The 16,347-nt window shown below is 44.9% G+C and overlaps 1 protein-coding gene across 4 annotated transcripts in view; it reads right to left on the bottom strand.

The window, feature by feature from the left end:
• The window catches only part of OPA1 (OPA1 mitochondrial dynamin like GTPase), a 156,951-nt gene that overhangs the window by 120,637 nt on the left and 19,967 nt on the right, over positions 1–16,347 (bottom strand). For 2 of the 4 annotated variants that reach the window (XM_073626359.1, XM_073626358.1), the window contains 4 exons: positions 10,825–10,935; positions 8,247–8,300; positions 5,911–6,015; positions 5,546–5,632 (listed from right to left, as the gene is read on the bottom strand). In XM_073626359.1, coding sequence (XP_073482460.1) covers positions 5,546–5,632; positions 5,911–6,015; positions 8,247–8,300; positions 10,825–10,935 — 357 coding nt within the window. The remainder of the gene's footprint in view (positions 1–5,545; positions 5,633–5,910; positions 6,016–8,246; positions 8,301–10,824; positions 10,936–16,347) is intronic. The other 2 variants (XM_073626362.1, XM_073626361.1) reach the window with 1 other exon arrangement.

Here is a 16,347-nt window from a genome sequence, read left to right on the forward strand (position 1 = left end):
AACTTCTGCCGCATTGTCTGTACGGACTTGGAGGTGATGTCCCTTGATGAGCGACTGGAAGGCCTCTAGAGCCTTCTGGATCGCCAGCAGCTCCCTCTGATTCAAGGTCCAGCTGGCCTCCACTGGAGACCAAGCTCCCTGAGCCAGGTTGCCGTCCAAGTAGCCCCCCAGCCAAAAGAACTGGCGTCTGTTGTCACCACCAGAGCTGTTGGTCTGAACCAGAAGAGTCCTCTGTCTACATTGTGAGGAACTTGCCACAACCACAGCACCCTTCTGACTCTGGCCATTATGAGCATAGGTTGGTCACCAGCCCAGCAACTCAACAGGTGCAACTGCAGGGGGCGCTGGTTAAACCTTGCCAAGGGGCCTGCCAGGAAGCAGGATGTCATGAGTCCAACCACCCTCACGACCTCTCTGATTCGGACTTCCCGATTGGTCTGAAGCTGTGCCACCGCCTGATCCATTTTCTCAATCTTTTCCTGTGGGAGAAAGATATTTCTCTCTATTGAAGAGATCCTGTAGCCCAAATATTGAACCTCTCGAGTCGGAACAAACTGGGACTTGTCCTGGTTGATCAGCCAACCAAGAAAATGCAGGAACTCCCGCGCCTCCTGTAGGTCCCTCTCCCGCTGATTAAAGGACCAGGCGATGAACAGGAGATCGTCCAAATAGGGTATTACCGTAATGGCCTTCATGTGCAGCGAGGCCAAGGCTTCTGCAAGGACCTAAGTAAAGATCCTTGGGGAGGACGCTAGTCCGAATGGCAGTGCTCGAAACTGAAAATGAAGAACCACCGAGTTCACTCTGACCACCAGTCTGAAATACCTCTGAAAATCTCAGTGTATTGGGATATGGAGGTATGCATCTCTAAGATTGACCGTTGCCATATTGCACTCGGGAAACAGAAGATTTGTCACTGTGAAAATGAACTCTATCCTGAAGTTCTTGTACCTCAGCGATCTGTTAAGTGGACAGAGGTTCAGGATTAGCCTGAACTTGCCTGAGGGTTTTCTGACTACGAATACGTGGGAATAGAATCACTGGAAACATTTCCCCTCGGGGTACTTGTGTGAGGACCTGCTGATCCACCAGTTCCCCTAAAAGCAGACTCAGCGCCCGTTCCTTTTCCCGATCGAGGTAATCTGGTGAAAACTGAAAGGGGGATTTGAATGGAACTCCAAAATGTAGCCATTTTCCAGATGATCTCCAAGATTTATGGACTTGAAGTTGCCGCCGTCCACTGTGGAAGGAAGTCCCCCAACCTTCCACCCACTGGCAGTCTTTTTTGGTGTGACCGTCTCCTGCTGGGTGTGCTGCCTGTGACCCTGAAAAAAACATTTGCCCTCTGCCTTCTTTTTCTTCTCTGGGAACGTTTTTTTCTTGTCCTGGGTACGCTCCAGGGCTTCCTGGGGACCAGGCCCAAAGAGGTTATCCCCTTAACAAGGCAATCCACACAGTTTAAGTTTGGACGCTGCATCCCCCATCCAAGCCTTTAACCACACGTCCCTTTTCGTGGCATTCACCAGTGCTGCTGACCTGGCTGCCAGCTTAACTGATTCCGCCAAGGCATCTGCTAAAAAGCCGATTGCTTTAAATAGAAATGATTAAAGCAGCTGCTGCCTGGACGTGCCTATTGAAATGTGAGACTGCAACTGCGTTAACACCACTCCTAGTTTCTGGCGACGCAGGTGATTGCTAGGGCTGGTTTTAGACTGATGGTCGAAGCGTCCCAGGCCCTTTGCAGAAAAACATCCCCCCTTTGATCCATGGGGTCTCTAAGGGACCCTAGGTCGTCAAAAGCCAAAATCGGTTTTGTTAGCAATCTTGGCCAGCGGCACATCCAACTTTGGGATCTTGTCCAAGGGTGGGCCGCGTCCTTCTTAAAAGGGAACCTGCGTTTGAGGCTGCCTGAGAAGAAGGGTCTCCTTTCAAGATGCTCCCACTCCAGCAAGATTCACTCTACCAAAGATGTGTGCACAAAGAATACCCTGGCCTTCTGTGCACTGGACCCTTGGTACATGAGGTTGTGCTTAGAAAGTTGTCTCGACTCCTCTCTAATGTCCAAAGTGTCATAAATCGCTTTGAGCAAGTCCCCCACATCGTCCGGCGACAACCTGTACCTGGACCCCCTGGAGGAATCATTTTCTTCCTTTAAATCAGACCCCGGATCTGCCTTAGAAGAGGCCAGTGACCTGGGTTCCCCTTCTCTATCCCTTACCATCGTCCTGACAGAGAAGGCATATTGGCGGCCCTCGATGCATCCTATCCATCATACCTTTAGAGAATTGGAAAGTGGATGCAATCTCATCCTTAACAGATGCAAGGATCTTATGACATGCTGTCACTGAGTCATCCCTGAGTAAACTACTAATCAGTGTAAAGAGGCTTTTCCCAATTGGCGCGCAACTTTGCTACACATACGGCAGATCTGCTAGGAGGCTGCATCTGGGCCTTGTCCTGGGCTTTAACCTAAAAGCCAAACAAAACAAAGACAAAAACGCCTATGAGTGCCTGCCCCTGACCCTCGCCAACAATGTGCTTGGGGTCAAACAGATGAAGTGCCCAGCCCGTCACCTGTGGTTCCCCACCCAAGGAGGGACTCTTGGTCACAAGGACCCCACCCCCCCAGCGTAAGCCATGGCCACCCCTTACCACGCTTATCTGGGAGGTGCTGGCTCCTGAGGAACCGAAGTCTATCGCCTGGGATGCTGCAGTGACCTCCATATCTCCTTGGTGTGCGCCACAGCCTCTGCTGGGTCTTCCACTGGTGTGCGCCACAGCCTCTGCTGGGTCTTCCACCTGTCCGTCCGAATGCCACGCCCACGAGACCAGAACCTCATTTTAGGCGCCCCCTGATGATGCAGCTCCACTGGAAGCCACGTCACTTCCTATTTTCATTGGAGTGCAGAAACCCCGCCTCAGACGCACACACGGCCTCCCTGCTCCATACCCGGAACTACCGGGTGAACAGGCTCCCTCTCACAGCACGCCAGCCGAGGAACACACAGATGGGCGCCGGACGCGAGGGCCACGAATGGGAGGGCTGATGGAGGCACTGTCTCCCTGACCTGGCCAGGTAACCACCCTGACCACCACTTGGAAACGTCTGCTGCTAAGAGCAGCTCCCACTCTGAATGTGCAGCGTGATGGCAGCAGGGCGCGCCACATCCTACAGGGGTCCTACTCTCTCCGAGCTTACGGCAGCGGTGGAACCAGCAGCCCTACTCCTCCCTAACTGGACAGAGAACCGCTTGAAGACAGAGAAGGCAACGCCAGGGGCTCACTCAGGACAGTCCTGAGAGATGAAGCTCCCCCAAGGTTCCCAACGTGCTCCTTTACCGTTCGGCAGGAAACACAAAAACCTGAAGGAGGAGGCCTGGAGGACCACCTTTAAAGTTTTGGGTGAACAGGTTTCCTATCCCAGGAGGAGGAGTCCTATATCTCAGAGGCTGTCCTGGAAGACGAAAGGAGAAAATTGCCTTCCCGGACAGCAGAACACAACGATCACTGCTTGCTGCTATAGCCACTGGCAGTGATTACATGAAAAAAAAAAAAATAATCGGACACACTGGTTATACCGATGTTGATTGATGTATCGACTTCAGTACAACCAGCCTGAAGTCAATCCATAGATGGATCACATCGTGGCTGGTTCAGCAGGGACCAGCTTAGATTCCATTCATCAATGGCTGACTTAAGGGTCTCCTGCACAGTGGACATTGAGGCAGACATGAGTGCTTTTCTCTTGCGCTACAATAGTGCTGGGAGATTTGTCCTCACTGTCCCAAGGAAGCGGGATGAGACTCTGGAGGGTCCACCGACGCATTGATCTCTGCCTCAGAGTCCTCCAAAAAGGAGATGGGACAAGAATGTTTTTTGTGTGCCCTACAGATGAGCGCCCATCCACCTGAGACAAAAAAGAAGAAGAACTAAAGGTCCCAGCATGTCACTATGTACTTACTCCTAGACACTAGGTAAAAACTAAGCTGCCTATAATGGATGGGGATTTGGTAACTGGGGTGCCCATAGATGGGGCTTTGTTTTTTTTCTGCCTAGTGTTCTACTCCTGAGAATGGCACTATAACCCTATAATCAAGATTCTTGCCGGGCTGTGTCCTTCATTGAACATAAGAGAAATGGGTAAATGTTTAAAGCACACACTAAAAATAAGCAGATATGGTGAAGTGCATGTGGAGACCAAAATATAACCAAAACAGATGGGTGAAATCACAGTTTGCTAATAGTGACTGCATAACTCCCAACTGTCCCTTTTGGGCCCAAACCATTGTCACTTTTGGCTTTAAATATGTCTATGAAGGTAAGCCCGTGTCATTCTTATGCAGGCCATGAAAAAAGTTACCTTTAATTCACACCTCCACAGATGCATGAACTCCCTTTCTTTCACTTCCACACCATTCCTGTTAAGTAATCGGGAGCGAAAAGAAAAGGTCTGTCTGAGCTACAAGTCACAGCTATGAAGATTCAGTATGGTGCGCTAAGATAACATGCAGCATGGGCTGCATTGCAGGATAAAAAGGGACACATAGGTAACAATGGTTTCCTGTGTGTCCCTACAGTGACAGAAGATTTACAACATAGTAAAACATCTGTCACCGCACACTGTCTTTCAAGAAGCAGTTTCCTGGTGCCAAAAAGGTTGGGGACCGCTGTACTGATGAAGTAAACCTGCTGCACTGAATGGAGAAAGCATGTTTGCTTTAAGGTGTATTGTTGTGATCTGCTAAAATATATTTAAAGGTGATTGCAATTGTTACTGTATATGGTGCATTCATGAAAATAACTTATGCAGTGACCTGCATAAAAATGTTGCTCACTTACCCATTCTAAAATTGTCAGCACAAAATGGCCTCCTGCTTTCTCTTTAAGGCAGTTTTCAGGCGTTTTAGCGCTTGAAATAGCCTCTAAAAAAGCGCCTGAAAAGCGCCTCCAATTCTGTGCAGTGTGTGCTTTCACACTGGGGCGGTGCGCTTGCGGGATGTTAGGAAAAGTCCTGCAAGCAGAATCCTTGGGGCAGGATGGGAGAGCTGTATTTAGCGCTCTCAAAACATCCCTGCGCATTGCACTGAATGGGCAGCACTTTCAAAGCGCCTTAAAAATGCAGCAAAACAGGAGTTTTCAACCTTTTTTGGGGGTAAAAACGCCCCACTAGTGACCGAAAAGCACCACTAAAGCCCTGCTAAAACAGTGCTAAAGCGCTGCAAAAACGTGCAGCGATTTAGCGCTAACGTCCTGCACTGCCAGTGTGAAAGGGGTCTAAAGCATTTGGATATATGAGGTTAGAGAGGGCAGAGTGCTTCTATAGAAGGGAAGGTAGTTCCTCAGGGAGAAAACAAATGCCAGTTGGGGGGGGATTTCTTAGCCAAGCCAACACAGATCATCCAGTGCAGCTTAAACAGTGTTGTTTCAGTGTGGCTGGCTGGTACACTGGGCAACATTTAATATGTTTAATATAGATGGTGAAGAAAAGAAGAATACTTCTGTGCATGTACTATTCACAGTACAGAAAAATGAAATGTCAACATACCCTTGGTAAATGGTCTTGCGTGTTATAGTTTGCATCATAATCAGACAGGATATCCAACACTTCAGAATACATATCTATCAAGGATTTCTATTGAATAAAAAAAAAATTTAATATGATCAAAGTTTGTGTATTTGTGGAATTAGCTACAAAAAAAAAAAAAATACTACAAACATAATCCTTCTAAGCTGCTTCCCTAATTGCTGAAGTAATTAAACAGCTGTTTTGGCAATCAGATATATAGTTTACCTCATCTGGACGCAACATAGGATAATGATGCTAGCTGTGCATGGAGAAGTCTATATTTACTAGTTTATAGTTCTACATTTAAAGTTACAAATAACTGTAATTATTTTAATATACACCACCTTGACTTTTCGCTGATGAATTCCTTTGTCATCTTTTAGTAGCATCAGCTTCCTCAAATCCTTATTCTCCTTCTCTAATCGCTCAAGAATACGCTGGTATTTCAACTGAATCATATAAAAAAAAAACAAATTGGAAGATAGCTAGTAATTATTGAATTGTGTGAACAAAACAGACCAACTAGCATTTACAGTAAAGTATTACAAATAAAATCTAGCTATTCCAGGATGCCCAACCCAGGCAAAAATGTATTAGATTGGATAGCTTGGGGAAGAGTTAAAGCAGAAAGATAGACACATTCTTATTATTACGTGGGAAAAAAAGTTCCCTTTCCTGACATGTACTAGATGCACTTTTGTTTACAGAAACTCCTGTTTATTCTGTATGCCAGATAGCACAGCTATCGCTGTAGATCGGACCACTGTGGCTCTCTTACAAGGAAACCATCTAGTCCTTTATCCACAGTCTTTCTTCCCTTGCCTATTCACAGAACACTGGTCCACAGAATACAACGCGTGCTGTTAATAGGAAAGAGAAGAGGGAGGTTGGATAAAGGACTAGACTGCGAGTCATAAAAGCTGTACTATCTGGCATTAAAAAAAATAAATAAATAAGGTATTCAATACTAAACAAGGGATCTGCACATTTAATACATATCAGTACTAGTGATTTTTTTAACATTATTATAAAAACGTTTTGGTGCCTGCAGTTTATGTCATTTTTTCCTTCTTGTGATGCCATTTTATCAAATTTTTCCTCACTTACTTTGTCAAAGATAGATAGAAAGTAAGGAAAAATACAGATTTTTGGGTTGTCACCAGAACAGCAATAAAAATTAAATCTTCCAATGGAGACAACTGTCTAAGGCTGGCCATAGACAGAACAAGTTTCCATTGTTGCAGGAAAGCAATTCATTTGATTACCCCATCAACACAGCGTTGATGGGAGAATCCCTCCCGCAGAGCCTATGGGGCTGATTCACTAAAGAGAAATCCACTCTGCACTACGAGTGCACTTGAAAATGCAGTCACTGTAGATCGCTGTAGATCTGATGGGTAGATCGGAAATGGGGGAAGCTCTGATGATTTTATCATCCAATCATGTGCGAGCAAAAATGCTGTTTTTTATTTTCCTTGCATGTCCCCCCTCAGATCTACAGCGACTGCACTTGAAAGTGCACTTGTAGTGCAAAGTGGATTTGCCTTTCGTAAATAACCCCCATTGTGTTTTCCCAGTAGGGGAATCCGTCCCCGCCAGGAGAACACAGTGATTATTTCTAGCAGCTATAACAGCCACTAGCTATAATAGCATGGAAAATCTTGCAAGCTGGTTGTACCCAAGTTGATTAATTGATCAACTTGGGTACATTCAGCCTGCCGATAGATGGTTCGAATCTCGGCCAGTTCCTGCTGAACCAGCCAAGATTCAAACTGTATGTGGCCATCTTAAAGCGGTTGTATACCCGCACAAATTTTTAAAAAAAAATACCTGTAAGGAAAAAGCATAATGAGCTAGCATGCACTGCATACTAGCTCATTAGGAAATACTTACCTTAGAACGAGGTGTCAGCATCTGATTCTGGTCACCGCCGAGGGAGCTGACATTTCCCCCTTGGCATGTCTTCCGGATTTGTGGCTCTGGCGCTGTCAGCGGCCGGGGCCGCAAAGACATCACTCTCGCGCATGCACGTGGGAGACTTCTTTTTGGCAAGGTCCGGCAGCGTCCACCAGACCTTCAAAGCTCATGCCCCACTGACGTCAGTGGCTGCATGCAAAATGAATATCTCCTAAACCGTACAGGTTTAGGAGAGATTTATTTTACCTACAGGTAAGCCTTATTATAGGCTTACCTGTAGGGAAAAAGGAAAAAAAAAAAAAAGGTATAAGAGGGTATTTTCCTCACTTTGGAGAGATTTCCTCTTTCTTTCTATTGTCTATAGGACAGAAGATGAAGAGAAATCTCCCCAGAGGAGGGACTCAGGTTCCAAAAAAATGGCAGGGTTTATAATCTAAACTATTCCCTACTCTACCCACAATAAAGTTTTGGCTTTAGATATACTTTTGTTTGCTGGGAGACGATCTCATCAGTCTGCTGTTGCTCTTTTTTAATTAGCAGACTGGGGGTGTGAGGATGATGCAACTGTATTCCCCAACTGTAACAGAGAAAGAAGAATCATCCTTTTAGATCTGAGTAATGGGGGTGTGCAAATTTTAGAACCTGATGAAAAGAGATACAAATTCTTTGCCAAAAAACACCCTATATACAGTATATTTCAGCTGAATATTTAGACATTTTATTGTGTTATTATAATCCCTAAACAGAGAAACTCACAGCCTACCTGGGTCTGTAAAAGCTCTTCCTGCAGCTGATCAACCTTCTCTTTGTCAGATACCTTAAAAAGCAGATTTAAATTATTTACATTTCGCATATTTCCAATGCAATATGAAACCTGTAAGTTGTTGAGGCACTAAAGAATGTGGGTTATTACATATGTTTCTCTCATGGCTTTACATATACTTTTGGCTAATGCCAGTAAAAATTGGCATGAGTTCTATAACAAGCTGTACAAAGCAAAAGGGTAATTATTAGCAAATAATATCACTGATTAACGCAACTGAGAGCAAGTTTGAATTTTTAATAATACCAATGAAAGTGTGCAAAATGCAGTCACTCCTTGCAAAGTCATATTATACAATGAAAAGAATGGTCTCACGATTCCTCCAAAAGGCTACAGCTAAATTATCAAAATTGAAAGCCACAGTTGTATATGTTGACAGGCATTCCAGTAAAACGCTGCTGCTAAAAAAAAAAAGACAAGAAAACTGCTTTGCAGTTCAATTATGCTTTAGTAGGGCACGCTGCATCAAAAGAAACAAAGCAGGATAAATGCAGCCTCTGAACGGTGACATGTACAGTACTGCATAAATAAAGTCAATGGAATTAACAGACATATCAGCCTGGATGTCACACCACCTCCTCAAACTCAATCTATCCAAAACCAAGTTCATAAGATTTCATCCCCCACATACCTCTTACCCTGATTTCTCTGTCAAGATCAATGGCGTAAACATCAACCCACCCCCGCATGCCAGGGTGCTAAGTGAAATCCTGGACTCTGAACTATCCTTTCGACCCCATATCCAATCACTTTACAAAGCTTGCTGCCTCAACCTCCACAACATCTCCAAAATGCGCCCCTTCCTAACTGATGACTTCTAATTCACTCCCTGGTCATCTCTCACCTCGACTACTGAAACTCCCTCCTCATTGGCTTACCTCTGCATAGACTATCTGCCTTTCAGTCCATCATGAATGCTGCTGCCAGGCTCAACCAACCTTACCAGCTGTTCAGTGTCTCCTACTCCTCTCTGTCAATCCCTCCACTGACTTCCGCTCACCCAACAAATTAAATTCAAAATACTAACAACAACTTGCAAAGCCATCCACAATTCGGCCCCCAGCTACATCACTAGCCTAGTCTCAAAATACCAACCTAATCGTTCTCTTCGTTCCGCCCAAGATCTCCTGCTCTCTAGCTCCCTCATCACCTCCTCCCATGCTTGCCTTCAGGACTTTTCCCATCCCATTCTATGGAACTCCTTACCCCAATCTGTCCGACTATCTCCTACTCTGTTTGCTTTTAGACGATCCCTGAAAATCTTTCTCTGCAGAGAGGCCTATTCTGCCTCCACCTAACTACTGTACTTTCATTTTCTCCATCAGCTCATCCCCCCCAGTTATTACCTTTTGTATCACTTGACCCTCCCTTCTAGATTGTAAGCTCTAACGAACAGGGCCCCTCTGATTCCTCCTGTAGTAAACTGTATTGTAACTGTACTATCTGCCATCATGTTGTACAGCGCTGCGCAAACTGTTGGCGCTATATAAATCCTATATTATATTAATAAAAATCAAAAAAGAGTTCCAGACAAATATTCACAAAACAACTTTAAAAATGGTTGTAAAGGTAAAAAGTTTTATTTTTTTTTTACCTTAATGCATTCCCTGCATTAAGATAAAAGGTGTTTTTTTTTGTTTTTTTTTTTTAACCGTAGCTCCCCTCCAGCCCCGCTCCCAAATACTTACTCAAGCCCAATCTCCATCCAACACTGTGCACGTCTGCAGCTCTTCACCCCCTCTTCCCTCTATCACAGGCTTGGCTAAAAGCAGAGGGAGCTATTGGTTCCTGCCGCTGTCAGTCAAAACCTATGAGCATAGAGCGGGGCCCAGCTGGGCAATGTGTCTGAATAGACACATTGACGCAAGTGGCTTCCTATGGGGGCAATCGGCAGGAGGAAGGAACCAGGAGCACCAGCAAGGGACCCCAGAAGAGGAGGATCGGGGGTTGCTCTGTGCAAAACCAGTGCAGAGCAGATAAGTTTGACAGTTTTGTCATTTTAATAAAAAAAAAATTAAAAATAAAGCTTTACCATCACTTTAAATACAATAAGGTATTCGCAATAAAAATTTAGCAGAACAGCAATACCATATAGTCACAAAAACCATAAACTCTGTTCACATAAGAACTACTGAGAAAACAGACTTCATTAATAAGATTATTTGCATGGGCTAGAATTGTTAGCTATTACAAAGCATTTAATAAACTGATGCCTAAATGTATAAACCAATCCCTTATTGTAGGACAATGTTCTCCTAAAATATTTAGATTTGATGATAAGAGACATACTCTAGTTCTTATCTCATCAACTCACCTAAAATATAATATATGTAATAAACAGAGGAATATAGTAACCATCAATAGCTTTATAATGCTCTGAGATGCCCTTATAGTATAATTACACCCACACTGAAAATCCAACTGAAAGGTTTGTAGAAATAGGATTTTTTTGGACTGCAGGCTAAAGCTGATTGACAAGACAAAAGTTTGATGCATCCAGTGCTCTATGACCCATCACCTTGCGCTTCTGCTGTGAAGTGCCCGTGTTAATGTTTCCAGCAGCCCTGCGTGCCTCCTCTTCATGCTGCTTGAGCTGCTCTTGTAATAGAATGAGTTCACCAAGCAAACCCTGCCATGAGTTTACAGAGAGAGAAAGACGGAGTGAAGGTGGGGACAAAAACAGCCATGGAGTGCAAAATGAAGTAAAAAGGGGTATACAAAAGGCAAAATGACAAACATATATTTACTAGCAAAATGGACACAAATCATATAGCTTATTCTACATAATAAAACAGAAAGACAAAACCAAAAACAAGCTTGCTATACTGCTGCATATGTCAAACACTATCAAATATTTGTTGGAGAGTATTAACTACTGTTCCAAGCAAATGCTTACAATCCTAAAAAAGGCTTAGAACTGTTAATATTTACCTAAGCAGGACATTATTTCCGCCACCAATACACATGCAACATTTCTGTAAGCAGAGCTACCGCTACCAATAAATATCAGGGAATGGGTGCAGAATAGCAGGCTGCAAAAGTTAAATACAGGAAATGGATTAGAAAGAAAATGCAGCAGGCATGTTATTCAGTTTTTACCTATGAGCAAGCATGAGGCTGGATTCACACCTATGCATTTTTAGTGCTTTTTGCATTTTGCAGATTTGACTACAGAACATGTTCCATAGGAAACCATGTTAAATGGACTGTAGTGCAAATCTGCAAAATGCAAAAAGCACTAAAAATGCATAGGTGTGAATCCAGCCTAAGACTTTGGGACCCTCTCACTCATCCCATGAACACTGAGGATCACAGATGATCTGTGGTTTCCAGGTGCAGGGAAAAAGGTTTCCTTAAAAAGGGATCTAATGAAAAGTGCACCCATACTGCTACATGCAGCTATTTATAAGATTGCCAACATCAAAGGATCTGTGAAAAGCACAGCCCTGCTGCCTTGGTGTGAAATGCTCTGTAGTTTACAGATACATTTTTGTATTTTCTACAGATAGACACAATATACTGAAAAATTGTAGTATAAGCAAGGCACTCTCAACCAGCGTTCCTACAGAGGTTGCTAGGCATTCCTTAAAGGGGTTGTAAAGCTTTGTGTGTTTTTTTATTTCAAACAACATGGTATACTTACCTCCTATGTGCAAGGGTTTTGCACAGAGTGGCCCCGATCCTCCTCTTCTGGGGTTCCCCCGCGGTGCTCCTGGCTCCTCCCCGCATCAAGTGCCCCTCAGAGACCCGTTTTCCATGAGGACACTCATGCGGGTGCGCTCTTGAGTTCTGCAGCTGCGTCCATTGACACAGACAGCAGGACTCGGCCCTGCCCCCAGCTCCAGTGTTACTAGATTTGATTGACAACAGCGGGAGCCAATGGCTCCTGCTGCTATCAATCTGTCCAACGAGGACCGGGACAGCGGCTGGAGCTGCTGGGCTCTTTCTAGTCGCTGGAAAGATCAGGTTCAGATAAATAAAATGGGGGATCTGGGGGGCAGCTGCACTAAAGTGCAAGGAATGCATTAAGGTGAAAAACCTTGAGGGTTTAAAACCCCCGTTTAAGCTGTTGCTGATTAATCTCCTGGGTGATGGTGCCCGCATAGTTCTGGGGCCAATGACAGAGTCAGCAGCATGACATTAATGACTATATTATCTATCTGTAAGGGGTGCTTTCTGACCACTGACCATCAATATAAGGTCCATTGATTTGGGTTTTAGCAGGGTATCCCTGAAACCTAAAAATTGCAAGTTAGACTTACCGGTAACTTGTTTTCCAATAGGCTTTCAGGACAGCACCCGAGAGATCATGGCTCCTCCTCCCACAGGAAACACCTCATCAATTTAGTCTTTAAATTGGAATCCTCCACGTTGCCTCATCAGTTGTTTGTAGAGAACTCCAGCCCCAGCTGCAACACATAAGCGACAGTTATATCATAGTATTACAGCATTAGCATAAACAAAGGGCGGGTTACTGCTGTCCTGAAAGCCTATTGGAAAACAAGTTACCGGTAAGTCTAACTTGCAATTTTCCAAAACGTCTTTCAGGACAGCACCCGAGAGGATAATCGAGACTTACTCCATTTAGGGTGGGACAACAGCCTGTAAGACTTTCCTTCCAAAAGCCTGGTCCCCAGCCGTCATGAGATCTAACCTATAATGACGGCCAAAGGTTGTCAGACTTGTCCAAGTAGCTGCCTTACAGATTTGTTCGGGGGTGGCGCCAGCTTTTTCTGCCCAACTCACCGCCGAAGCTCTTGTAGAATGAGCCCGGACATTTAATGGACTCTCTTGACCTGTAAGGGAATAGGCTTCTGAGATAGCCATTCTCAACCATCTGGCAATGGTTCCTCTAGAAGCTTGTCTTCCTTTTTTATTACCGGAAAATAAAACAAACAGAGCATCCGAACATCTAAAGTCTTTAGTGTTTTCCAAGTAACTCAAGACTGCTCTTTTAACATCCAGGGTATGGAATTCTTCTTCCTTCTTACCCGATGGATTAGAACAAAAGGTAGGAAGTATTATTTCCTGAGTTCGATTCTGGATCGAAGCGACCTTCGGCAAAAAATTAGGATCCGTCTTCAGAACAATTCGGTCTGAAAAAATGGAAAAGAAAGGCTCCCTCATTGATAAAGCTTGCAGCTCACTAACTCTTCGAGCTGTTGTAACAGCCACTAAAAACACTGTTTTTAAAGTAATCAATTTCAGGGAGGCTAAATTAATGGGTTCAAAAGGTTCCTTGGTCAGGGCCTGTAGAACAACCGATAAGTCCCATGCTGGACAGCTTTTGATTACCACTGGTCTAGACCGGGTAAGAGCTTTGAAGAATCTTATTACTAGGGGTTCTGATGAAATGGATTTTTCCAGGAATACCCCCAGCGCAGCAACTTGAACTTTGAGGGTGCTGACCACTAAGCCCTTGTCCGCCCCTTCTTGCAGAAACTCAAGCACAGAAGAAATTTGTTTTGGAGATCTGTCAGATGCTGTGCACCAGGAGTTGAAGGTTTTCCAGACTTTGGAATAGATTGCTCTTGTAACCTTCCTTCTACTGGATAGGAGGGTAGCTACCAACCTATCCGAGAAACCTTTCCTCTTCAAGAGCTGCTCCTCAGTAGCCAGGCTGTGAGCTTTAGTTTTGCTACTTCCTGGTAAAACAGAGGACCTTGTAACAGAAGGTCTTTTCTTAACGGAAGGTGCCAGTAAGGTTCTTGTTGCATCTGAAGAAGGGATGAAAACCAAGGCCTTTTTGGCCAGAAAGGAGTGATGAGGATCACTGTTGTCTCCTCCTTCCTGATTTTTGCTATGACCCGAGGGATAAGCTGAAACGGGGGGAATGCGTAACAGAGGTGAAACTTCCAATCTTGAGCCAGAGCATCCACTCCCAGTGATGCCTCGTTCCTGTTCAGGGAGAAAAAGCGAGACATTTGCGAGTTTTCCTGGGTGGCAAAGAGATCCACTCTTGGGCGCCCCCATTTCTGCACTGTTAACTGGAAGACTTCTGGATTCAGTTGCCACTCTGCCTCTAAAATCTGGTTCCTGCTTAGGAAGTCCGCTACTCTGTTTAGGGTCCCTTTTAAATGGACCGCGGATAAGGATAGAGTATGGAGCTCTGCCCAACTCAGAATGCCTTTTGCCAAGCTCTGCAGAACTTTGCTTCTGGTTCCCCCCTGTCTGTTTATGTAAGCCACCGCCGTGGCGTTGTCTGACAGGATCTGACTATGTTGCCCCTGGACTTCTTTCGCAAAGGTCAGTAAGGCCATTTCTATAGCTTTTAGTTCCCTCCAATTTGAGGACCTCAGCGCATCTCTTGTGTCCCACGAGCCCATGGCCCACCGGCCGCTCATATGAGCCCCCCAACCCCAGGAACTGGCATCTGTTGTCAACCTCACCTGAGTTGGGAAGGACCATAACAGCCCCTCTGAGTACCTTGTCTGGTTCTTCCACCACCACAGACTTCTTTTTACTGAAGTAGGGATCTTCACTAATGAATCTAGTGAATCCTGCTGGTGATTCCAGGTTTTTAACAGGAAACTTTGCAGAGGTCTGACATGGAGCTTTGCCCACTGGATGGCCGGAATGGAAGAGGTCAGGGTTCCCAATGCTGACATAACCTTCCTGATGGACAGAACTTGATTGGACTGTAGCAATGACACCACTTGTACCAATTTTTTCTGTTTTTCCTCTGGAAGAAAAATTTTTTGTTCTAAAGAGTTGATACGGAAACCCAGGAACAACACTTCCTGTGAGGGAATCAGATTTGATTTTTGAAGGTTTAAAATCCACCCCATGGATTCTAGATGAACCCGGGCTCTGAGCAAGTTTTCTTGAAGACCTTCTCTGGTCTGGGCAAAAAACAGCAGGTCGTCCAGATAAGGAATAACTGAGATCCCCTCTAGACACAGAGGCGCCAGAGCTTCGGCCATTATTTTCGTGAAGACCCTTGGGGATGATGACAGACCAAACGGGAGTGCTCTGAATTGCAGATGTACCACCTTCTTCCCTTCTTTCAGTGCTAACCTCAGATATTTCTGCGACCTGGCGGCAATAGGAGTGGAGGTAGGCATCTTGTAAATCTATTGATGCCATATAGCACCCTTGATACAGGAGGTTTCTTACTGAAAATATTGAATCCATCCGAAACCTTCTGTATTCTACCGATTTGTTCAGCATTTTGAGATTCAGGATAAGACGGAACTTTCCTGAAGGTTTCTGAACCAGAAAGACATGTGAGTAGAACCCCTGGAAGAACTCCCCCGCTGAGACCGGAACAATGACTCTCTGATTTTTCAGTTCCTGAATTAGGGACTTCATGGCGAGAGCCTTGACTGCGTCCCTTGGGACGTTTGTCACCAGGAATCTTCTTGGAGGTTCTTCCGTAAATTCTATCATATACCCCTGGGAGAGCATCTTTACAACGAATTGATTTGAGGAAATGGCTTTCCACTGAGGAAGAAACTCCTGGAGTCTTCCCCCGACCTTGACGGAGTCATTGTGGTTTTGCGGAGGCCGCAGGAGGATTGAAGAGCACTCCACCCCTACCTTTGGGCTTCTGAGAAGACCATGACTTCCTCTTGCCCTGCGTTTTTCCTTCCTGCTGACTTTTTTGGGGCCGAAAGAAACGCTTACGGGTTTGCACCTGTTTCTTCTTAACCGGAAACGACTTTTTCTGCCATGCGGTCAAGAATGGACTCTAGCTCTGAACCGAATAGCAGATCACCTGCAAACGGAATACCACACAATCTATTTTTAGATGCAGCATCCCCTGGCCACGTCTTCAGCCATAAGGCCCTTCTGGCAGAATTTGTTAAAGCTGCTGACCTTGCTGACATGCGGATAGATTCCGCAGACGCATCCGCAATATATGATATTGCTGCCGACAGGGTTGAAAAAGAGTCTAGAATCTCCTGTTTTGAGGAATCTGCTATGACATGGGCTTTCAACTGGTTAACCCAGTGATCTAAGTTCCCTGCAACACAGGTTGTTGCCATTGCTGGTTTCAGATTGTGCATTACTGACTGCCAGGTTCTTTTAAGAAGCAGGT

This window comes from Aquarana catesbeiana, linkage group LG04 (genome assembly GCF_042186555.1).
Source record: "Aquarana catesbeiana isolate 2022-GZ linkage group LG04, ASM4218655v1, whole genome shotgun sequence".
Taxonomy (NCBI): Eukaryota; Metazoa; Chordata; class Amphibia; order Anura; family Ranidae; genus Aquarana; species Aquarana catesbeiana.